Raw genomic sequence first — 24,602 nt, 5'->3', positions numbered from 1 at the left:
CTGAGAGAGCAAAGACACAAAGCATCATGCAGTCCTTGCCACAGGGGCAGGCATTGGCAGCCACAAGCACAAGGATGTTCCCATCTCCATCACCCTCTTCCTTGGCTTAATGCTCCTGCTGGAAACGTTTTCTGCCTGTTTGGCCAAAGGAAAGCCTTGAAAATACAGAAAGAGAGTGCAAGGGAAGAGTGCTGGGAGCTGGGGCAGGAGCATCCTTCCCTGGTTGCTCCCAGGAGGCAGGAGATAAAGGCAGCACTACCGCAGGCTACAGCACTTGCCTCTGAGAAGCATTTACCCGCTGGGGAGGAGCAGTGATTTTCTACATTTGTGTACTCTGATAGCATGGTAGCAGTGTACAACAGGCAGGGTCAGCACGCAGAGACACCAAGGGGCTATTTCCTCACTAAACCATGTACATGAAAAATCAGTGTTAAGAGTGGCTATTATGCAGACAATAGAGTGTTTTTATACCAGTGTCGGTGTCAAGCTCTACACTTCTGCCGAGGGGATCCTTCGCATTACGACTGCAAATACGCTTAGCCAAGCAGGATTCTCCCAGCAGCAGCACAGTGTTTGTTATCAGGAATAAGGCTTCCACTCTGCATTTTATAGCTGGGGCTCTTTGGGATGGATGGCACAAACAGAGACTGGTCCTGGGGAGAGGTAGCATCTGCTGGGACATCGCATTACAGCCGTAGGAACCAGTGCGCAGAGGAAAAGGGACAGGATAGGGGAAGCTCTCAGCAAAGCATCCTGGAGACATTAATGCACACGAACTGCTGTAGGACCGCTATGAGCTAATTAGCCTTTGCTTGTCAGAACAGGCCTTCAGCTCTCCTCCAGAGCCAGCTCTCCCTCAAGCACATAGGCTGCAGTCGATATCGGAGGGGAAGAAGGTGTTTAACCAGAGCTCACTTGCTGCCAGCCCTGCCATTGCCTGCGCTAACAGGGATCAGGTCTGGAGGGGGTAAATCCTTCACGCTGTGATCATCACTGTAAAGGAGCTGTTTGTTCCAGCCCAGCAGCCCTGGCCCTCGCTCCACACCCTGGCCTGGATGGAGGCACAAGTTGTCCCGTCCTGTCCCCCTCCTCTCAAGCGCTGCCCACCTTCAGGACAAGTCCTGCCTTTCCTCTCTGGAAGGGCACATCCTCTGTTTATCAGCGCTGAGGAATCTCTTGCCAACTGCTCTGAATTTGTTAGTATTTTTCCTCCCTGGGTTTGCTGTTTTGAACTGATAAGATCTCCCACCAGATACGGCTCTGCATCAGGAGAGGTGCAGAAAGCTGATGCTGGATTTATCTGTATCTTTAGTCCATCTCAGTCTGTTTTCCCCAGGGAAGGAGGCTCCTGCCATGCGTTCCTTCTCCTGATAACTTGTGGCCCAGGCTCCTTTGATGGAGAGCTTGATGGCCCCACGCACATGGGCAGCAGCCAGCTCCTCTGTGAGGATTTGCCCTCTGCTGCTCCTCAAACCATTCCAGCCAGTGCAATGGGTAATAACCCAAAAATGGATCCGAACCCTTGGCAAGACACAGAAGCCCTTTGCTGGGTAACCCACGACAGGACAAGAGGGCTGGCAGCACATGAGCAGCTGCCTAACGGAGCCAGAGGAGGTTGATGCTGGTCAGATCTCAGCGTGCAGAAATGGAGAGACAGGAGCAGACTCACCCCGGAGGCAACGTCAGGGAAATGGAGATGAAAATCAGCCCGCTGAGCATCGTCCCTCTGTGGCGCAGCTAAATGCAGGAGGATGCCTTTTTAATGCAATGTGTAATTAGAGAGTGTAAGTCACAGCCAAAAGATTTTATTGAGCCACAGGATTCGACATTTGCATGAGTAATGACAGTGGCCACCGCTGCATGAGCTGCTTGGGATTGGAGCCCCAGCCGCTCCGCCTTGGATCCGGTCGGCAAGGGAAGCGCTCCCTTTGCTGCTGAATGAAAAGGTGCTCTGCAGAGATTAAAATGCGTTTATTATTTCACAGTCTGGTATTTACATCCCATCTGGAGCAGGTATCACATCTCCTGTTACAAAAGCATCTACATGAGGAGTCCCGCCAATGGCAGGCACCAACCCCTGGCCCCTCCGGAGCCATCGTGTCCCCTGGAGTCCGCAGCCCTGCGGATGTTGGGAGCATGGAGCTCCCATCATCACCCCCTCGAGCTGCCACAGCAGGGGAAATGGGGAGTCCTGCAGAAGGGCATGAGCTCAGAGGCAGGAGATGGTACAATTGGAATTAACACAACAAACCCTGGATCAGTGTGGGGCTCTGAGGCATCTGCAGGGTGTCAGGCACCCCCAGCCCTGCACACAGGAGTGGGCTTCCCTGCACATGAATCTGAAACTCAATTGCAAACACAAGCAGTAATTCGGTGCCTGGGACTTGCAGGGTGTGTTAAAGTCCCGGCCCCATTAATGCAGTTCCCGAGGAAGGGGTACCCAGCAGCATGCTCATGGAGACATTTCACCGTCTCCAGCGGATGATGGGGTGCCGGACCCCCCCCAGCCCCACCGCCACATCCACCATGCATGGTCACAGCAGGCAGGAGGTGAGGAAAGCACCGTGCTCCAGGGCTCAGCACACCCCAACTTGAGATGAGGGCAGAGCTCAGCGCCTGCTCCTGGGCACCCAGCAGCCAGGAGGGACAGGATGTCACACAGCCATTGACTTCCCAATTCCTGAAGGCAACCTCATTCAGCATCTTGGGAGAGGGGGAAAGGCGACTCAGCAATGATTTCAGCTATTTCAGAGTAAAGCCCGTTATGGGGGCCTGCTGTCTGTCTGTCTTTCTACTGTCAACAGCTCTTACATGTTTGCAGTATTTTAGCTAAGAGGATAGGAAAATGAGCCCGTTTCTTGGTTGGTGATTGTGTCCACGGGAGAGGAAGGGACCATGGAGTGACACAAGTCTTGCAGATGCACTGGGGTCCCATACTCGCAGCCTGTTGGGAAACTAGGACTCAGTGGACTTCTGATGCGGTACCTGGCAGGGTCCCACCAGCAGATGCAGGACGGCAATCCTGGAGCATCCTGCCTCCATGGGTCACATCCTGCTGCTCACGGCTCTGCAGAGCACCGGGGACCTGCACCAAGGCTGGTTAGCTGCTGCTGAGGGCTCAGAGGCTATCGTGTGACCTGCGGGCACAGGAGAGCAGAGAGGCAGGAGCCTGCTGATGGAAACAGTTGAGCTGTTTGCAGCAGGCGATAGGGACCTGCTCAAGCAAGTCCAGAGGAGGCCATGGAGATGCTGCGAGGGCTGGAGCAGCTCTGCTCTGGAGCCAGGCTGAGAGAGCTGGGCTGGGGCAGCCTGGAGAAGAGAAGGCTCCTGAAGGGGAGACCTGAGAGCAGCTCCAGTGCCTGAAGGGGCTGCAGGAAAGCTGGAGAGGGGCTTGGGACAAGGGATGTAGGGACAGGCCAAGGGGAATGGCTTGAACCTGCCAGAGGGGAGACTGAGATGAGCTCTTAGGCAGAAGCTCTTCCCTGTGAGGGTGCTGAGGCGCTGGCACAGGGTGCCCAGAGAAGCTGTGGCTGCCCCATCCCTGGCAGTGTTCAAGGCCAGGTTGGACACAGGGGCTTGGAGCAAGCTGCTCTAGTGGAAGGGGTCCCTGCCCATGGCAGTGGTTTGGGACTGGAGGAGATTTAAGGTCCCTTCCAACCCAAACCACCCTGAGATTCAGTTCTATGATTCTCCCACCCACAATTTGTCAGTGAGCAGCCTTAGGGGATGAAAATGTGATTTATTCTTTCATTCATTCCAAATTTCAGCTTATGGATCATTGGTAAACCCCGTGCTCTGGCTGCAGCTTCCGCAGGGGTCTGTCTGCAGAGGGGACTGGGAGTGACACATCCAACCTCCTCAGCACAGCACCCAACGGAGTACCCAAACTCTCCAAAGGCCTTCCAAAAACATAGGTCTCCATTTCCAGACCACCACTGCACTGGGGCAGGGCACCGGGGCAGGGCACTAGGGCAGGGCAAGGGACCCAACTGAGTGCTGGGAGGATGGCCATGGAGATAGGGCTGCTGGACAAGGAGGGAGAACAGATGCTCTGGGACCCTGCAGGTGGGAATGGTCCCAACCAAGAGGCCAGGACCACAAAGGCTTTGGGCTAAATAAGCAGCTGAGGGAAAACCCCCAAATTCTAAGATGGGAAAAAGACAATGAACTACGTGTAACAGTGCAGCTGCTGGTCAGTGCTGGATGCCCAGGGCCAGAGCAATCGCCTTGGATGTCTATAAAAACACTTGAGCGTGAAAGTGCTTTCTGTGCACAACAGCAATAGCAATAATGAAACGAAACCCAACATCACTTACTACGATAATTTTATAGCAGGGGATGCGGGGTGAGAAAAAGCAAAGCATAAGGAATAATAAAAGGTATAAGTCAACAGTATGAACAATGATTGCAAAATTACGCAGCTGATTAATCACGGCATATATGTAATTACTAATGAGTCTGATAAAATTTTAATTACACCTTGTTCTTTGGGGCATTCAGCAAGCCATGAAAATAATAATCACGTAGCGTTGTCACAGATGATTGCCTCAGATGGGGGAGTGAAGATGGGTTCAGGGCAGTGCCACAGGGCTGGGATGAGCAGCCAGCTACCCCGGAGCAATGGGGAGATGCTGGGGAGCGGCCAGGATGGACCAGCAGCCCTGGGCTGGTATAGAAACATCCCAGCTTGTCTGCCTATGGGCTGAGGGTGTAAACCCCTCCTCACTGAGCCTCTCCACGGGAGAAATCTGGCCCACAAGGGCACATAAGGACAGGTCAAGGGGAATGGCTTTAACCTGCCAGAGGGGAGGCTGAGCTGAGCTCTTAGGCAGAAGCTCTTCCCTGTGAGGGTGCTGAGGCGCTGGCACAGGGTGCCCAGAGAAGCTGTGGCTGCCCCATCCCTGGCAGTGTTCAAGGCCAGGTTGGACACAGGGGCTTGGAGCAAGCTGCTCTATGGAAGGGGTCCCTGCCAGTGGCAGGGGTTGGTAGCTTTGTGGTCCCTTCCCACACAAACCATTCTATGGCTCTATGATGAGTTCTTGATCAGCAAAGCTGTGGGACCCGCCTGGGGTTCGTGCTACCTCCACCAGCCCCTCCAGCCCCGGTGACAAGTGCCCAGCCCAGCCTCTCTGCTCTGCTTCAGTGCATCCATAACAAACTCCCCACAACTTCTCCAGCGCAGGCCCTGGAGAAGCCAGAGCTCTCCCCTTCCCCTGCGCACTCTTTGGGGATGCTTTCCTGGGTTTTGCTTACCCCAGGTTTAGGGAAAGCAGAGCCCGGCTCCCCCCAGCCCCTGCAGGGGACGTACCTTGGTTGTCTTCACTTTGTTGCCGCTACTGCAGCTCCAGCCTGAGAGGTCGGGCAGCACCTTGCACTCCTCGCCGTCGAGGCAGGGCTCCATCTGGCACCACCACTTCTGCAGCACGATGGAGGCTGTGGGGAGAAGGGTGTCAGTGCCAGGGGTGAGGGGCACGGGGGGTGCCAGCCCTGTGTTTGCAGTGACCCTGCTGAAGTCATCGCTTCACTTGGTCCAGCTGCTTCATCAGCCACTCAAACACTCTGTTCTCTCACTACTCTAGGTAAGAAGCCTAAGGACAAGCCCTGACTCCCAGCAAGAGCAAGGAGAGCAGTGCTGTGCAATAACCCACTTCAGGCTTCACTTACGGAGGCAAAGGGACTGCCTACTACCACACTGCTCTGTTAGGCTCTTGAAACCTCCACCTCCAACATGGGTAACTAGAGGAGGCTCTCTTACATTTGGGAACAAGAACACACAGGCTGCTTGGGACAACAAAACCCTCCCCTCACAATTCATCCAGGCATTTTCTGATGCCATACACAACCACACTCAGGACACTGCTGTCAGGTGAATCGATAATGTGCTGGCAGAGGCTGCAGCTCTTCAGTGATGCCACTGAATAGAATACACATGGTTTGAGCTTTGCTTATTGCTCCTCACAGGTGATGGTGCTGCAAGGCTGGAGTGATATCCCTGCTGCTGGCTGCAGCAGTGTGATGAGCAGACAAGCAGGGATCAATGCTGCAGTGCCAGGACCCGGCGCAGTGATGCACCAGAGGAGCTCGAACCACTGGAGCACCATATCCCCCCCATGGCACGCAGCCTGGGGCTGCATGGAGTGGGTAACGCAGCCACATCAATGAAGAGTGTCCCCAGAACGCTCCCTTTTCCCCCATTCTCCACTGCAGGAGCCCCAGGCAGCTCTCTGCTGTTAATCCCAAGGGCACAGAAACCCCACACCAGCCTAACCGATGGGGAAGGTGCAGCCAGAGATGGCACAGGACCTGGCCATCACCATCTCGTACTCACCATCCACACAGGAGGGAGCTGCCCGTGTCGTCCCTGCCACCTGGCCCGGGAAGCAGGAGCATTTCACCGTCTGGGAGCGCTCCTCGATCTTGTTCTTGTTGCAGCACCTGTGAGCTGCAATGACCTCGCATGTGCCGGGCTCTACGTGCACTGCGGGAGGAGAAACAGCCCCTGTCAGCTGGGGCAGTGCCCTAGAGCCCCCAGCACACCCCCTGCTCCCTGCCCCGGTGGGACCCAGGCACTTCAGAGCTGTCCCAGCCTCCAGCGGTCACCCAGGGATGCTGATGACACACACCCAGCTCGGCCCAGCATCGCTCCAGCCCACCCTTAGGGAGAAGCACTGGTCCTGCTCCAGACCTCCGGTGTTTGAGCTCGTCCTCGCAGCCCCCACGCCTGTCCTGCCCAGCCTCTTGCCACAGCCAAGCCCAGAGCTTGATTCAAATGAATAAGCAATTAGTTAAGTGCAGCTGAGAATGAGCCGCACACTTCGCTACAAGAGGGAACGAAGTGGTGTGCTGCCTTTGGCTTCAGGGTACCACCACCTCCAACCCCAGCTAAAACCAATGCTCCTTGTCTCACCATCACAGCCCACCCTCCGGCTGGAGGAGGGAGGACCAGGATGCGTTTCTGCCCTGCAGCAACAGAAATGTCAGTGTTCATCAGAAACCCAGGCTGCCCTGCTGCTCCCCTTCCCAGTGCCATTAAAATATTAAGGAAGAAAGAAAACCAATGTGTTGGCTTATCACCTCTGGGATCTGGGTTTAGAAGCTTGTTAGCATCACAAATCAATGACTTTCGCTCACACAAGCACAAGGCACATTACCCAAACAGGGCTGAATAGGCTCATTCCCATGACCTGAGAGTGGGTGATCCCTCCAGGTCCTGATTAATGAGCACAGGAGGGAGGGTTAGAGACAACCTCTGGGTTGCTGGGAGCAGGCTTTTGTTTCTGCAGCGAGCAGGAGCCCAGGCTGCGAGGAGGATGGGGAAGCTGCGTGTCTGCAGCCTGCCATCCCCAAACGCCTGCAGACAGGAGCATCGGGACATCAGACCTGGCTGCTCCGCACCCACAGCCCCATCCACCCCCAGCAGCCGCAGGAGGATAGGGCTGGGATAGGGGTGCAAGCAGGACACGCAGGGCACTGGGGAGCAGAGTGGGTGCTGCTGCTGGTGCAGGGACCCACAAGCTCTGGCAGTTGCTCCAACCCTGCCCATCCAGCCTCAGCTCCCAGCTCTGCTTCATCCCCAGCCACAGCCGGAGGGGCCTGCAGGGGTGCCCATCCACCCTCAGCACCCTAAAGCAGGGTTAGTGGCCCCGGGTAGGAACCGTGCTCACCCGGACATCTCCCGTCTCCCTTCTGGAAAGCAGCCACTTCACCTCCTCGAGTGAAAGCTTAGGAAATGGGATCTGTCTCCAGGCGCTGGGGGAATCCCTCTGCCCGGCAGCTGCATTTTCACGTTCCCAGAGGAAAACACTGATCCAAGGGCCGCCTCCTGGCTCGTGTCAAGCAGGCACGGCCACATGGATTTCTAGCCAAAGCAGCGCTTGTCCCTTTCCTGCTCCCAGTGCTGAGCACCAACCGGGAGATGAAAGGGCAGGATGCAAGGAACCATGCCAGGATTTGCTCTCCTGCGATGCCACCAGCCCGGGGCCACGGCAGACGCTCATTGCCAGGCAGAACAACCACATTCTAACATGAACATGGGCAGTGACACCGCAGCTCATCCCTCACAGCCCACTGCGTCAGGGAACCACACACCCCCGTGCCCTGCACCCGCCGGCACATGGGCAGGATGGGCCACGCAGTTACCATGGCTTTAATTTGCCTCTATTATTTCATGGTCATTTTCTTTTAATGAACCATCACTCTCATTTCCACCCGTAATAATTACACAATTACCTATCCTGGAGATATTTCCTAGTAGCATCTCTGGCCATAGATTTTATCCTCCCTTCTAAATGCCACCATAATTCAGCTTTAATGATTATTTCTATTCTTCTTTAATGCAGAAAGGATAGGCTCTGGTGAAAGTGAGAGGGAAAGCAACTCATTACAGAACAAACATGAATGTTTTGCCCTGGTTTTATCATTATTAGGCTTTTTCAAAGGAGCCGAGCACCGAGCAGAGGTCCTTGGCTTTGGCTGGCGATGAACCCACATCCCCACCACGCTCTGGTGCAGGACCACGAGGAGTCACTCACCCACCCTGCACACCCCTCCAACAGGGGATTTTATACCCTTGAGCTTCACATGCCGTTGTGCTTTTGACTCGCTTCTGCAGGAGCTCCTCCACAAAGCTTCATCAGCAGAGCTCTTCCCAAAAGGAAGGGCCACCGACCCCTCTGCTCCCCCTCACTTCTGCTCTTGGGCTTCTCCTTTTCAGCTAATTCAAGAGGGCTCAGCCGAGGGAGGGTGATGCAGAGCTGAGGAACGGCTCCTTCCAAGCGTGCAGAGGGAGTTTGCCAACGTGCCAGAGCCCTTTCCATTTGCTCAAAAAGGTGCAGCATGGAGATAAAGAGAAATCTGCCTTTCCTGCAGCTGGCAGAGCACAGCACCATCAGAGCCCATCCTGCTCCACACCCGCTGCGTCCCTGCAGCAGCACCAAGGAACGCAGCAGACTGGGGGTGTGCAGGCACACACAAGATGCTCCCACCAGGACAGATGGACATGGCCCATCTCCAGCTTGTGCCTTGTGCAGGGCACACCATGCAGGGAAGGCAAAACCCACGGCAGAGGAGAGATGCTCTCACTGCTCACGGGCTGTGTCAGGGATGCAGGTCAGCCCTGCAGCACGGGCTCTGCTGCTGGCAACGCTGGGGCAGCAGCATGCACCCCCAGGACCTCCATGGCCTCTCCACATCTATGAAGTACTTTCATCTGCTTGAAGGTCCTGTGGGCATCCTGCCCTAGGACACATCCGTGTTGGAAACCTGTCCTGGGCATTTCCCTCCTGCACAGAGCCCTCCAGTCAGCAGCCACAGCCTTAGGCACAGCCACAGGGTATGGGGCATCTTCTTCGCAAGTGACTGCTGCCCATGGAGCTGCAGGCTGCCTTTGGGCAGGAGGGACATCCCCATGGGGAGCAGAAGAGCCACCCTGCTGGTGTCAAACATCCCAGTGCCCTGCACACCAGATTCACTCACTTCTCTGCTCCTCAACCCCACCAAACACCAGCGCCACCAACTGACACCAGAGCAAGCGCAGGAGTTTCATAGAGTCACAACCTGGTTTGGGTTGGAAGGGACCTTAAAGCTCATGCAGCAGGGACCCCTTCCACTAGAGCAGTTTGCTCCAAGCCCCATCCAACCTTGCTTTGAACTTGGAGGGCTGTAACCGGATGGATACACATGAATCCCTCCGCATCAAATACGGAGATTCCCAGGATGTCAGCAAGAGGCTCTGCGTTTCCTCATGCAGAGATGAGCAGCCCGTGCCCAGGGCTCCTGCCATGCTGGCTTCCATATCACACAGCTGGGAAGAGCAAGCAGAAAGCAGTGCAGGGCAAGTGATGGGCTCCTCCAGCTGCAGCTGCTGCTCCTTTCGCTGAGCAGCAGGAACCTTCAAGCCGGATAGGACTCAAAATGCAAGTCGGATGGATGGTGTGTTTCAAGCCAAGAGCAGGAAACCCCCAGGGAGCCTGGGATAAGATCCAGAGCTTCTGGCACGCTTGTCCCTCCCATTCAACTGGTATTTCCCCACTGGAACCCTTCTTAAAAAGAATCTGATCTCACGGAGCCATAAAAGCATCGTAAGAGCACAGGGCTTCTGAACCCCGCATGCGAGTAAAACAAAAGTGCTGTCCTATTCTGGCTGACCTTTAAGTGAGCAGCAGAACCTGGTTTTTTTTATGGTATATTGTGAAAGGACACGTTTTGTGTGTCTCAGGGAGGTGTGGGCAGAGCTCCACAGGTTCAGGGTAAAGTATCACTGCACTTGCTGGTGGGGAGTCGTAAACTGAAGAGAAGTTGAATGCGTGTAACCATCAGGTGATGGGCAAACCCTCTGTGCCAAACCCCTTCCTTCTGGGTACTGCAATGCCATTCAAGGCATCCAGATGTCCCAAGGGGGGCTCAGCAGCACAGCAGGGACAAGCAGAGGGTCCAGTCCCCAGTGGGCTCTGCTCAGAGGGCAGCACAGCCCTGAGCATCCAACCTGGGCACCAGCAGCACGAGTGATCCATGCCTCACGCCCCATGACAACTCTACTAATATTCACTAAATAATTCAAGTCTTAAACTCACTGCTGCCCTAAATGCAGATTTAAGAGAGGTTTGGAGAAAAAGCAGGCTTGTTTTTATTGCTCATTACCACTGCGTGTCAGTTGGGATCGTCTACTACCTTGTCACCTCAAGACTCCACGTCATGCTCTGTCCCCTTCCCTCGCATGTTTGAACGTGTGCACATCTATGAACTGCTCAAATCCCATCCCTTCACACTTGGAAACGCCTGGGCTGCGTGGAGAACAGCTGCAATGCTTTGCCACTGTATGGACCACTGTGGTCAGGGGATACAGCTCCCAATACACAGCCTGCCTCCCCCTGCACAGCTCCTGCCTCATCTGGGGAAGATGGCTTAGAAAAGTATTCCCTAGTGAGGTAAAGGCTGCACACGATGGAGGAACCAACACGACTTCAAGTGTGAGGGAATCCTCATAGAATCCTGGAATGGTTTGAGTTGGAAGGGACCTTAAAGAACTTCTTCCTGAGATCTCATCTCAGTCTCTGCTCTGGCAGGTTAAAGCCATTCCCCCTTGTCCTGTCCCTAGAGGCCCTTGTCCAAAGCCCCTCTATGAAAGGGGATTCTATGAAAGTGCATTCCTTTACCAAAACCTGTCCCAGATGAACCAAAAGCACAGGGCAGACAACAGAAAAACACATCAGGCAGCTGAAGAATTCCTGGTTTGAGCCCATGGAAATGCAGATTTGGTCACTGTGGATGAGCGAGCGAAGAACCCCCAGCTCTGCCTGTGCGCACGGGAACACACGAGCCCATGTCCTCACGTATGGAGTGAGATTTCTCCATCATTCACATCCCACGAGTGCACTGGGGCATCTGAACTTTAATCCAAGGTGAGCTGCAGCTTTTATCCATGCCAGGTCTGACTCTTCCCTAAAGCAGCATCTCCCTGCACATGGCCCCTGCAGGGATGGAGCAGGGCTCTGCGGCCCCAGACTGGGCACACTGGGTGCCAAAAAGTCCTTCTAGAAACCACTGAGGAGTTTTTATCTCCTCACACCCCCGCTGCAGGTTAGCAGGAGGGGAAGGCAGGTACCTGCTGACTGCCTGGCTGAGGGAGGCGTTTGGGAAGGTACGTTTTGGTTTTAAGCAGTGAGGATGGGGATTATAAGATTAGAACTGCTTTAACTGCCAGGCAAAAATGAGAGAACTGGGACAGGGTTTGGTGTGGGTCAGGCAGGGGCAGCAGGAATTGCACATTAACCCTTTGACACCTTCGTCTGCAAGCAAAGGCCCAAGAGGCAGGCAGCATTGCCCAGGATTGCTCCATACTGCATTGCTGCATCCACTCCATCCTCCCACCGTGCACTCAAGCAGAGGAACTCAGCCCTGGACCACCAACTCCACCCCCTGCTGAGGCCCATCAAGGCTCCAGCTCTGGCACAAAGGGCTGAGCACGGCTTCTCAGCTGTTTCCCGTCTCAAAACACACACTGCAAACGGGGGCTCATGTAACCCCTCCAAAAACCCCATCCACCACACAGAACAGCATTCCAGACACACAGAGCAGGGTCCAGAGACCACCGTTGGGAAAGACAGATTCACACCCAGAGTAAAGGCTACCTTTTCCAGCAAGGCTTTCAGTTCTACATCAGTTTTTACCTGTCCCATGTTTCGAAGTGATCTTTAAAACCAGATGGCTGAAAATCTGTATTTCTAAGGAAAGCCTAAAGCGGAGAGTTTGTGACATTCACTGCGCCTTATCTAAGAGGGAAAATTCACATCTCCCTGCCCACAGATCACGAATTACCTCGATAATGACCTAAATACATAGATGGGCCTCAGACTTCACATGATGCACACAGCCAGGACGTCGCTTCCCCTACCTGAATGGCTTCTGTGATGGGTGGAGGCCAGCGTCAGTCTTCCCCACAGCGTGGTAAGGCAGAGAGTGAGCACGAAAACCCATTTGCTCAGGCTCTGGAGGTCTCTCTCACTCATTCTACCAAAACCAAGAAGAGATGCACGAGGGAAGGGTTGGGGCTGAGGAGAGTTGGGAGGTGCAGCCCCCACTCACCGAGGCTGCTGCATGCAACGCTGCAGCCCCAAGCACCCACAACCACAGGGACCTGGCTGCAGGACACACACCCAGGGCTCACCCATCACCCCTGGATGGGCTTGGGCTTCTACAGCAGCACGGCCATGGCAGAGGGACACTAAGAAATGAACCAGCAGCAGCACAGATGAGCAATAGTTACCTTTTACTGGGCATTCACAGCATCACCTGCACATCTGCCAACCCAGCGTGGGTCAGGTCTCTGCAAGGGGCAGACATCAGTGCATCTGAAAGGAGAAAGAGAAATGGGGTGGTGATACCTGCTGGAAGTGTGTGGGGAGTGTGAACCACTGTGTGCAATGGGAATGGCTGGGGATGCCCCAGGGCTTGGCTGGCCCTGTATCAGCTCATGTGCACACACAGGCCCATTGCACACACCAAAACCTTCCTGGGAGCTCAGCCCATAACCCTGCTCACCACCTTTGAACTGTGCAGCTCCATCTGCTTCAGAGTCGTTGCTCTTGAATTTCACTGCTGACAGTGCAAAATCGTGCTGTCAATATATATCAATGACAGAAAATCGACATAGTACATTATGAATACAGATCACAGACACTAAAAGCAGACTCAGGGTGTGTGGGAAGAGCCAGACTAAATCAACAGTGAGTCATTCCAGGTATCGCCTTTTCCATGTGTGACACCGTCTTTGTCCTGGTGTCACTGAGGTCCCTTGCAGTGACACCTGAGGTCTGGTCCTCATGCAAACCACTCATCAGCAGACAGATGGATGCAGTGACCACAGTGGGTGTCCCAGAGCTCAGCAACCATCCTGCTTGGCACCACACGAGGAACCAAGGAGCTGGGGAGCTGATGTCTGGGTGGCACCAGGACCCATACCCCGTGTCCCAGCACAACACCTTCATCTGGGGCTGCTTCTCCTGTCAGTAATAACTTCAAAGCTCATAAAACCACACAGACACAGAGCTGCAACCACTACCTCTGAGCATGCCTGGTCCCCAGTGACCCCCTCCCAAGCCACAGAGGATGTGCTGGGAAGGAGCCGAGATTTACATCATCTGGAGCCATTAAGGGAAAATGTAAAACCCCAAAGACTTGGTATTTTACTGTTGACTGCTTTAAATACGCTCCCTGCACTGTTTATCAGCGACAGCCCTGCAGGTGGGAACGGCTCTGGGGCCCTGCAGGCAGCAGCATGAGCAGTAACAGCTTCGGGAGCAGCATCTCTGCTCAGCATCTGCCTAGTGAAGTGACAGCCTCCCAGCCTCCCTTATCTCCTGCTGAGATCTGACTGGGTCCAGGGCAGGTAACCGTGCCCCCCATAAAACTGCAGTGCTGGAGCACAATTTATTAACAAGAGGCCATAAAGACAAGTGACACCGAGGTTCAGGAGTGCTGCCAGCACCTCTGCTCTGGAGCCAGGCTGAGAGAGCTGGGCTGGGGCAGCCTGGACAAGAGAAGGCTCCTGAAGGGGAGACCTGAGAGCAGCTCCAGTGCCTGAAGGGGCTGCAGGAAAGCTGGAGAGGGGCTTGGGACAAGGGATGTAGGGACAGGCCAAGGGGAATGGCTTTAACCTCTACCCACCAGCATCAATGCAGGCAGCGAGGGCAGTGTGGGATTCCCGGCAGGCACCAGGCTGTTGGGAGGATAAATCTGGAATTTCCAACCATCTCCTCAATTTCTATCTGCTCTGGCCCAGGCTGAGACAGTGAAAGAGGCTCATAATGAAGGACCAGAACAGGAAACGCTGACGTTTTTAATCAAAACCAAGTGATTTGAAGTGGTAAAAGGGCATTTCTTGTTTTGAAGCATTTCAAAGCGAATTGTTCTGGTTTAAACTGGCATTTTGAAATAAAAAATGTTTTGTTCCAAAATGCTGATTTCAAGTGAGATTTTTCATTTTGATTCTCCCAGCTGGGAGAGGGGAGGAGAGATAGAAAAATGCATCAAAAATATTGACATTTGACCAGGAAAAAAAACCCAACCAACCAATAAAAGAGAGAAAGGGGGAAAGGTGTCTTACCAAACCCACAGGATTTATGCTAGGAAAGAACGTAGATGGAAGCAAACACTCTTCATTAATGCTATGGAACAGTCGGCATGGCCAGGAGCAGAGCATGGCTGGGGAGGATATGGACACGCAGGCATCCCGTTCACCCGGCTCCATCCCTGCCCACCGGTGACAAGGTGACAAGGGACTGACCCCGCTCCAGCACGACCCTCTCTCAGGCTACACCCCACACAGCCCCAGCCCTCTGTGCATCAGCAGAATGAAGCCGAGAGGGCTTCATGTGCAAGGAAACCAGCACTCCTTGAAGCAGGCGAGAGTTGATGCAATGACACCGTGCCAACTCCCCCGTGTAAAGCTGTATTTAGGCAATTCCCGGAATGTGGCCTTCCTCAGAGGGGGAATCTCACACAAGAGCCTGCGCTGCTGGAGTCCCTTCAGAGATGCCACAGCCCATTGTGTACTGATGGCAGCTTAGAAAGCATGCTAATCCCTCTATGGGAAAGTAAAGAGCTCTCAGAGCTGCTCAGCCCCTCACTGAAACCCAGGGGCGCTGTGTGCATCAGTGCTCAGCACCGCGGCACGATGCCCCCCTGCACAGCGCAATCCCCCCTGCCACGCTAGACCAGCGGAGCCAGGGACATGTGCCACAGCCCACATCTGTCCTGCTGCACGAAGGGGCACAGCTGGCAGCCCCGATGCAAGGACAGCAGACACGGTGCTGGCACCAGCTTTCTGCATTGTTTGCAGCAGGGAGCATTGGATGCCAACACACATCCCGTGCAGCTTCCAGCAGAGCGGCCAGGTCCCATGGGAGCTCAGCTCACATCTGACATCCCGGTCTCCCAGCTGCTGCTCCAGCTCCCCCTCTACATAAGGCATACAGGGAGCACAGCCACACTTCCAGGCATGAGCACTGAGCCCCCACAGCCCACCCAGAGCCGCTCTGGAAGAGCCCAGCTCCTTCCCATGGGACCCTCCGGATCACTGAATTCTCCAGAATCATAGAATGAGCCACAGAACGGTTAGGGTTGGAAAGCACCTTAAGACTACCTAGATCCAAACCCCCTGCCATGGGCAGGGATGCCTCACACTAGAAGGGGTGCCTCCAGGAGCCATCAATCCCCAAATCCCTCGGCAGGACCAGAAAGCAAGCAGCCCACTGGCTGCCTTCATCCCACCCGGGACAGGGCTGCACTCCCAGCACAGCCTATGTTTAGCTCAGAAGGGCTGAGCTGTTTGCTCGAGCCAAGGAAGCATGAATAAATCACGGCGCTATCAAGAATGCAGCCACGGTGTCCACGCCGTGCTCAAGGGAAGCTGCTGCGCCGAGCGGGAGCCGAGCCGGCGGCTGGGGACAGCACCCGGGGTAATGAGGAGCACGGGGCCAGGAGGTGCCACGGGAGGGATGCTCCTCACCCGGATCCACGCTGGCACAGGCACTCAGCGCTCCCACTCCAGCACAACCTCCCATCAGAAAACAGAGCTCCACAGAAATTGCTGTTTTGACAGTTATCAACCTCCACCGTTGTGAGACTCCAGCTGCAAATGTTTGGTCTGACGTGCTGGAATGTCATTCTGAAATGAAGAGTGGCGTTCTGGCACATCAAAGCACTTAATTTTGATTGAAAATATCAGGATCCTCTATTCCATCGCGTTCTGTTTGGAGTTTTGTGGAATTTTCCGTTAACATTTTGTAGGTAATTTCCACCTTTTGGGTCTGCGCTGGAACCTGAAGTAACCCCACAGGGCCTAAATCACTCAGAAGATAAACTGCAGTCCTAACCAGCATGGCAAGAGATGACTGCTCCTCTGCATGGGCCCACGTCCCTCCCCATGGGCACACATAGACATGGGCCATCACCTGCATGTGAGCCTCATAGAGGTTCCCCAGCACAGAGACACACCAGGAGCAGCCCTCCCAGCACCCAGCCCCTCTTTTAGTCACAGGAGCTGGAGGCTTTCTCCTCCTCCTTCATTGAGGCCCCAGGTAGAGCTGTGACCCCGCAGCCAGGACGGTGCCATCGCAGCTCGGCTGGAACGCAGCCGGCACCCGCAGTGCTAATGAGGGACTTTCTGTCAGGCCAGATTATGCTCCAAGTCCTGCCAGTCTGGAGCATTGTTTGCAATGGTCCATGGGAGCTGGATGATTACAGTGAGCACTAAAATGTTCCACCCAAAAAGAGAAGCAGAGAGAGATGGGGGAGGCCAGCACAGCGGCTGGTTTCCTATGCCAAGTGACACAAGCCCTCCCCGCCGCAGCTCCTGCGCTGTCAACCTTTGTGCACATCTGGCCCTGTACTCCTGCCACTTTGCCAGAAGCTATTTTCATACTCCTGCTATTTCAGCACTTCTTGGAGTTGGGTCGCTTCATTTAGTGCGAGAGGTGCAGGCTTTGACCCACAGAGCACAACCCAGGGCTCTATGGTGCCCTGGAGCCCAGGCGTAGTGGGGAGGGAAGCTGAGGCACAGAAACCTTCCCACATGTTGGAGATGTCACAATGCACGCTGAAAGGGGAGAGGTTATTTTACTGCTTCCCTGAAGCAAGAAGTCTCAGCAAACACCCCAAAGTGAAGGAGCAGGGGACAGGCTGCACACCCAGCCCCTGACCACCCTGCGCACGGCTGCCTGCAAACCTCATGACACTCGTGGCCAAGATGAACCCCCCTCATACAAGAGGGAGGGCTGGGCCCCCAGACCGCTCTGTCCTGTGCCCACGGGCACTGCCCAGAGGAAAGGGGTCCTTCCCTCACCCCGAGGCACAGCTCCATGAGCTGCACAAGAGGCGATGCTCGCGGCACAGAGAGGCTGCTGAGTCTCCCGAGAAGCTGATGCCTCCCTGAAAGATCCTGACAAGCAAGGAGACACCTCCACAGTCCCCAGGGAAGGAACAGCACAGGCTCCGGTGTGGTTCTGTCTCCAGCAGCCAAAGAGAAGGCAAAAGCAGCAGGGAAGGGCTGGCAGAGAGCATCTCCCTTCTCCAAAAGGCTGGAAAATCATCTAAAAGCTGGATCCTCCACCCCGGGCTGATGAGGAAGTGCTCAGACACGCACAGGCTGTGAGGTTTCGGCCCAGGATCTCTGAGACACTGCTGCTGCCCATCCTGAGAACAAGCTGCAGGGCTGGGGTGTCCCTGGGGAGCCTGGTCAGCAAGATGCTGCCATCCCCTGAGCACAACTGCAGCAGCCACCTCCACATCCACTGCTTCGGGCTCCTAGTGCAGGGCAGGAGATTGGCCAAACCCTGCTCCCTCTGCAGTGCTGAGGATGCTCAGTTACAGGTAAAGCTGGGGAGTCAGAGCTACAACAGCCATAGCTCTGGGACAGCACCTAGGAGGCTGCATCCCCCCTTGGACCTGCACTGATGAGAGCTTCATGCAGTGATTCCTGCACCCTCCCATACTCTGTGCTCCCCAAACACTGCGCTGCTCCTCCCCAGAGGAAAACCAGCAGGGGAGCCTGACCCAAGCCCAAGAGCTCTAGGTTGAGCGGAGTCCTTTCAGCTCTTACTTGGGTGCACTTAGAGCAGTCCAGCCCCACAGATGTTTTAGTGAGGGCAGCACGAGGCAGGTGCCCTCCAGGGCAAAGAGGAGACCAGGGAGCACACAGAAACACAGAGGGCTCCTTCCCCCCAAGTGTGCTCTTTTGCACTCTCCTCTGTGATTTATTTCCATCTCCTTGCTTATTCCTCAAGCGTCTGCAGCATTTCCTTCCCAGCCAAGGTGAGCAGGAGAGTTTTTAGCTCTAATTCCAGCCTGGCATGGCCCTGTTCCGGCTCCCTCGCTCGGTGAATCCCACCACCCCGCTGCCTTTGACAGCTCGAACCTCAGACTCATCAGTGCCAGGAACCTCCCTGGCAGAGCATGGCTGCTCCTCAGGGGTGTCGAAACCCAAGGTCAACAGCAGCTCAGTCTTCTCAGGGGAGGAAAGCAGAGGGCTTGACAGCTCAGATTGCTTCCCCTGGGCTTTCAGCATCTCACCTGAGCGGGCTCTTTGCTGGGGTGTGGGTGCCCCAGCACAGATGAGTTCTCACAGGACAAGGGGACCTGCACACTGAGTAGCCCCCCAAGCCTCACTCACACTGCATCAAAAGGGAGCGCTAACCGGCAGGAGGAGGAGACTCCTGCTCCCTGCCCAACGCCACAGCATGGATCCACTCCTGCCTGTCTCCAGAATGGGACCGGTACAGATCACCCTCTCCTCTGGGCCACCAAGCATCCCCTTGCACGTGAGGGGGACACCCAGCCCATGAGAGCTGCTCCCCATCCAGCACCCCCACTTTGCTCCAGCCAAGCAAGCCCCACCGCTGAAGGAGTTACAACAGAGAGAAACGAGGTAGAGGAAGACTGAAGCCCACAACCCATCCGTCCTGCCCGAAGCTTCGGCTGCAGGGGACAGCTTGCACCGAAGGCAGGAAACGGTTGGTCTCGGTTTCCCCTTCCAGGGTGAAGAAGCATTTTTGGCTGCAGTCACCCGGGATCTCTGCAGAAGCAGCTTCGAGGGGGCGGCAGGATCGTGGCCTCGGCCAGAGCTCGCCCCCAGCAGCAGCCCCCAGCCAGATCCAGGCCGGGGCGAGCACCCCCTCTGCGGGCTGTGCCCCCTGCCAAGGGCCGGGCAGGGGCCGGAGATCGCCACTTCTTACGGCATCACCGGTAACCGAGCTCAGCAGGAGCCCGCAGGGAGAAACTTACCGCGAAGACCCACCCTAGCCCCGCACCGAGCCGCCGAGGAGCTCGGGGAGCCTCGCACCGACCGCCCCGGAGGGGAAAGAGAACCCAAACCCGCTGCACCCGAGCGGCGGCCGGGCTGGGAGCGCACCCCGCCGCCGAACCCCGGTGCCGCCGAGCTCCCAGCTCCCCGTGCCCCGGCTCAGCCTCGGTGCCCGCTCGGTAACGGCCCTGCCCCAGCGGGACGGGCGCGGCGCCTTCCCTGGGACCGGCACCGGGCAGGAGCGTGGAGCCCCGCAGGCGCTCGCCGCTGCGCCGCGCTCGGCTCCGGGGGTCACCGTCCCGTCCCACCCCGAACTTTCCGTACCTGCCTGTGCCGTCCGTGCGGGCTGGGGTCGCCGCTGCCCATGGCCGCCGTCCGCCCGTTCCGCCGGGTCGGGTCAGCGCCGCGTCCGCGGGCCGCTGCGGCCGGGGGCCGCTGGCATCGCCGGGCGGCGGCGGCACCGGCAGTGCTCGGGGCTGGGCGGGCGCGGAGCGGAGCGGAGCGGCCCCGGTGCGGTGCCGGTGCCCGCACGAAGGGGCGCAGCGCCGCCTGCCGCCGCCCTCGGGACCCGCACCGTGATCCCGGGCTGCCACCCGGCTCCGCACCAGCCCGCCCCGCCGTCGGTCCCTCCCGGGAGGGCGCTGCTCCGCCCCGATTAGCCCCGGCGTTCATTAACGTAGGACGGGGGGAGGACCGGGCAGAGCTCATTTACATGAAGAAACCATTTTCCGCCCCAAAACAAGGTGTGATGGGCCCGGCGGGCAGCGAATGGTACTGTACGGTGCGAGGACAGACAGAAGACAGGCAGACCGATTGCCAGCCCCGCTTCTTAAACCCGGAGCCTGGCTTCAGCATCACCCACCAAACCCGGAACTTTACAGGAGACAAGACCCGCTCATGTGCCGGTACCGACCTGGTACCTGCAGGACCTGGCACGGGGACCCCAAGCCCAACCCGGGATAACTGTGCTGGCCCTGCAGTCCTCCCGGGACACCCCGGGCTCTAATTGACTGCTCTCACAGCTCTCCCAGCAAACAGCAAAAGCAAGGGCTGATTTTTCCCAACAGTTGTTGCCAGGAGTCAGTCCCACAGCCCAGACACAGCTGAATTACACCCAACTCGTTTTCTCTGCTTTAAAACCATTTGTGTACTAATGAAGCCTTTGGTTTTTGAAGCCAGCTCACAGTTTACCCCTGGACCTTTCAAGCCACAGCTCAGCCAGAAGCACCGAGCGATTTCCAAGACCAATCTGAGTTACAGATCAATGGCAGCTCTTCAGATAAACCATGGGTGGGCAGGTTGCAAACATCCCAGCCGTTTTCTTTCCATGAGATCACAGACACTTTCATCCATCCCCTCTCCTGGCTCTGCTCAAAAGCCCAGCAAAGTGCCACATTTGGGCTGGCATCACCAGACACCCAGTTTGTAGAACCCCCCCATCGCATCTTAGTGATGAAAACTGGGGAAGGTGCCTCTCCCTTGGTGTATCCACAGCAGAAGCCTAGACTTGTCCCTCTCTAATCTTGGTTTGATTTAGAGCATCCTCAGTTCAGATCAGTAAAACCAATTAGTGCTGGTGAAAGCAGAGAGCCAGGGTGGATGGAGATGCCCCAGGTGATCACCAGCTCCTGGGGGACCCACAAACTTGACATCTTCTGTCATCACCCTAAAACACCCACAGGGAGCCAGAGGAAAGCACCCCAGCTTTAAGAGGCCCATGATAAGAATAGGTTTCTTTGCTGTTTTATCTAAGGCAGCTGAGGCTTTTCCTCCCCTTTATAGAGCCAAGATCTTCACATGTTAAATTGCAATTAATTAGATTTGGTTGCTCAAAAAAGAAAAGGGAAACGGCTCTACAAGATTAACCCAACCCCCAGCAATAAGATGTTGAGGAAATACAAGCAGGTCCTCCTCCAGAGCAGAGGGTTTTAATAATAATGGCAAAAATCAATATGAAACTAAATTCAATCTGCTGTTTCTATTTGTCAGGTAACTTGATGGAGACTCTGCCAATTCAGGTCTCGATTGCTATGATAAATAAATACAAACATATTAGTTTTCAGATCACAAAGTTTCACGGAAATGAAGAGCAAATGCAATCAAAAGTACCTTTCACACCAGCCAAATTCCAATTAAATGAGGCCAGATTATTCAATAAAGAAGCCTACAAAAATAAAGCTCTTTATTGATGCAATGGTACAGAAACACAAACTTGCTGCTTTCTAGATCATAGCATTTCAATGCAGAGGAAGAATTAAGACTTTGGTAAAACTGATTTCATTCAAATCTGGCTGGAAGACCACAGTAATGCCTTCTCCTGCTGACTTCTTGTTCAACAGTACAGCAGCAGCCTCCAGCATCCCTCTCTGCTGGCGGGGGCTCTTCAACACCCATGTTTTACTGGGAGAGGGGAAGAGGTCTTGGTATCCATAACAAGACAAGTTTGGCAAGGAAAGCAACTCCACTAGAAAATCCTAGCAATGAAAACTGTTGGTACCATGTAAGAACTCATTTTCCCTTAGGCTGGAAGCTGTGGATGTACCTGGAACACTCCTGTGCTCTCTAGATGGCCAAGCAGCTCTTGTTCAGGAGGAAAAACCAAGGTTTAGGACAAAGCCTTGGGTTAGATGCTTACATGAGGCAGATGGGCACGCCAGAAAGACTTTAAATCCTCAGTGCAATCAACTTATCCACAGCTGCTAATGGGCAGAGGCACACGGAGTATTTCATCAAAGCGGGAATAAGCAGAACTGATGCTTTATTCCCAGGGAAGAGTTGTCATTCCCCATCTTCAGTGGGTCACTGAATTAAGATTCAAGCTTCTTTATCCCCTTCCTATGAGGCAGCACCGAGGATTTTGTTCCCTTTTCAAAGGACCTTGCTGACAGTGGGGAATTTCAGTGCGTGACAACACAGCAGCACAGAGGGGAGGATCTCTGGGAAGCCTGAGCATCCCATGGGGCGTAGGTCTGAGCTTCCCCTGAAAAATACCCCCCCCCAAAGCTCCATAAATTCCTATTAGCCTTATTACCACACATTTATTCTTGTTTCCCTGTATTTCTGCTATCAGGTGATGTGATATAAGAGCAGGAGGCTCAAACCCCTGATTGCAACAGCCTGAAGAGAGATCACACATCCCCTGAGCTGCAACGTTCCAAAGGCTTTTCTGCCAGGAACAGACATGGGATAAAGATGTGTGGCTGCAATCAAATTATCCCTTCAAAGAAATAACAATAAATTCTGAACTTCCCAATTACAAGGGACAGGCAAACCTTGGAAACCATTAAGAGCTGCTTCTTCTGCTGATGAATTATCCAGAGTGCACAGAGCTATTTGCTGAGCTTCACTGTATTACACTAATTATAAATTAATATATTGCTCATTACACAATAAAGCTGTGCAGACAACTAATGCACTGCTGCAAAGAGCCTATTTTAAAGCATCCTCTGGTACTTTTATGATCTAGATGTTTAATTGACTTCTATTCTGGCTTAAATGCCACCAACATGTCATTCTCTCACAAGGAAATATTCCTGGCTTCATCCTATGTCCTCTGGGGCTCAGGTACATAAAGGAATGATGAAAATTAGAAAAGTTTGTTTTTTAATTCTAAGCATTTGTATGTGAAACTCGGCAAAACAGCATCATTTAAGTCTAACTCCTATGTTGTTGTCTTCAAATTGGTGTTTGCAAGGCAGCATGTAGGCAGGGAGTTATCGGTCCTGGGGCTCCTCATGCACAGCCACTTCCTTCTCATGCACACGCAGATGCTGCCTGGTGCGGTCAGCATCTCTCGCCCTGCACAGGGACAGGGAGAGGCAGGGAAAGGGCTGGTCTTGTCAAAGAAATCAGCTTTCTGAAAGGCCTAAAATCTCGTCTCTAAAGGGAATGGCTTTAACTTGGCAGAGAGGAGACTGAGCTGAGCTCTTAGGCAGAAGCTCTTCCCTGTGAGGGTGCTGAGGCACTGGCACAGGGTGCCCAGAGAAGCTGTGGCTGCCCCATCCCTGGCAGTGTTCAAGGCCAGGTTGGACACAGGGGCTTGGAGCAAGCTGCTCCAGTGGAAGGGGTCCCTGCCCATGGCAGGGGTTGGAGCTGGAGGAGCTTTAAGGTCGCTTCCCACACAAACCATTCCACGATTCTAAGAAATAGAATTTTTAATTTGAAATGGGATTTGTAAGATTGCTCCTCCGTTTACATCCCCCCCCCCCCCCCCCCCCGAAATTATAAGGAATAATTTTCATTACCATTTTCACACAACTCTATCCAGAAAAGGAAAGATGATATAACCTTATATCTCCTCTATTCTGCATAAGCAAACCCTTGACAATTGAGGGAGAGGAGGACAGGGGCATTTATCCTCTTTCTGGGGCAGGGAGACACCAAGCTGGAGAGGGGAAGGAAACCCCACTGCTCACAGAGGGTGAGCGCAGGCAGGGGGGATGCTTTGGGTGAGACATGGAGGCAGGAAAAGCACAGGCATCCCTGCAGGAACTGCAGGGCAAAGGGCAGAGCTGCCATCATCCAAAGCACCCATTTACTGACATTTGCTCCCCAGGCTCCATCCCAAATGCCCATTTACTGACATTTGCTCCCCAGGCTCATAGTCTGACTCAGCCTGTGACTGTATCTCCAGGCACATGCACAGGGCTTGTTCCAGGCAGCCTTGTGAAGGGGAACCCCAGCCTCACAGACCAGGAAGAAACTTCCCATCAAACGGGCAGGCAATATGAATAGGAGGAAATGTTGCCCTCTTTCTTGGAAAGCTGTTATTAGCATGGCATTGTTGCAGGCAGCATTCTTGCAGCGCGTGTTTGTGTCAGACCATTCTTCCTGTGTGTTGTGCTTTAAGCCCAAGTCGGTAACTCAGAACCAAGCAACCGCTTGCTCACTCCCAGGCTGTGTTTCAACACAGCACTGCACCAGCTACTACAAAGGAGAAAAACAGCCATTACAGCTGAACCCAGGATGCTGCGCAGTGCTTAGCATAAGAGAAGCAACAAATGTCAAACGGTCCTAAGATTCCTATTGGAAACCGCCATTTCCTTCCTCCCAAGGAAAGCATCCTGGTGATTCAGCAGTACGGGGCAGACTGTCAGCCCTAAGGAGACGATAAACATTCCCTGGAAAAGAAAACGGTGATTTCCAAGGTTAACACAAAGGATACTGCACTCCTCTGAGACCCCCCTGTGCCACCAGCAGCAGGACAGAGATGCTGGAAGGGAGAAGACAGCTGGAACAAGGACCAGGCGGCCTGTGCCGCCATCCAGCGCCTTCCCGGCTCCCTGCAGCTCCCGCAGCAGATGGG

The 24,602-nt window shown here is 54.6% G+C and overlaps 1 protein-coding gene across 1 annotated transcript; it reads right to left on the bottom strand.

Moving 5' to 3' along the window:
* Window positions 1-2,709: 2,709 nt before the first annotated feature.
* On the bottom strand, window positions 2,710-19,722 carry TAFA3 (TAFA chemokine like family member 3). Its single transcript, XM_057426883.1, has 6 exons — window positions 19,622-19,722; window positions 12,764-12,848; window positions 12,392-12,507; window positions 6,329-6,478; window positions 5,309-5,433; window positions 2,710-3,137 (listed from the first exon to the last, which is right to left on the bottom strand). The coding sequence occupies exons 2-6, from the start codon at window positions 12,775-12,777 to the stop codon at window positions 3,126-3,128; spliced, it is 417 nt and encodes a 138-aa protein (XP_057282866.1). The 5' UTR covers window positions 12,778-12,848; window positions 19,622-19,722; the 3' UTR covers window positions 2,710-3,125.
* Window positions 19,723-24,602: the final 4,880 nt, after the last annotated feature.

The sequence above is a fragment of the Pezoporus wallicus genome, unplaced genomic scaffold (genome assembly GCF_028554395.1).
Source record: "Pezoporus wallicus isolate ANWC-B61680 ecotype Strahan unplaced genomic scaffold, APGP_CSIRO_Pwel_v1 contig_11646, whole genome shotgun sequence".
Taxonomy (NCBI): domain Eukaryota; kingdom Metazoa; phylum Chordata; class Aves; order Psittaciformes; family Psittacidae; genus Pezoporus; species Pezoporus wallicus.
This window is presented reverse-complemented; position numbering and strand designations above follow the sequence as displayed.

Excerpts from the sequence above, each read along its gene's own strand:
- TAFA3 (XM_057426883.1), bottom strand. Across the intron at positions 6,479-12,391 it reads CCATCACAGAAGCCATTCAG|TGCACGTAGAGCCCGGCACA; the intron begins GTAGGGGAAGCG and ends CTCCTCCCGCAG. Across the intron at positions 5,434-6,328 it reads AGCTCCCTCCTGTGTGGATG|CCTCCATCGTGCTGCAGAAG; the intron begins GTGAGTACGAGA and ends TTCTCCCCACAG.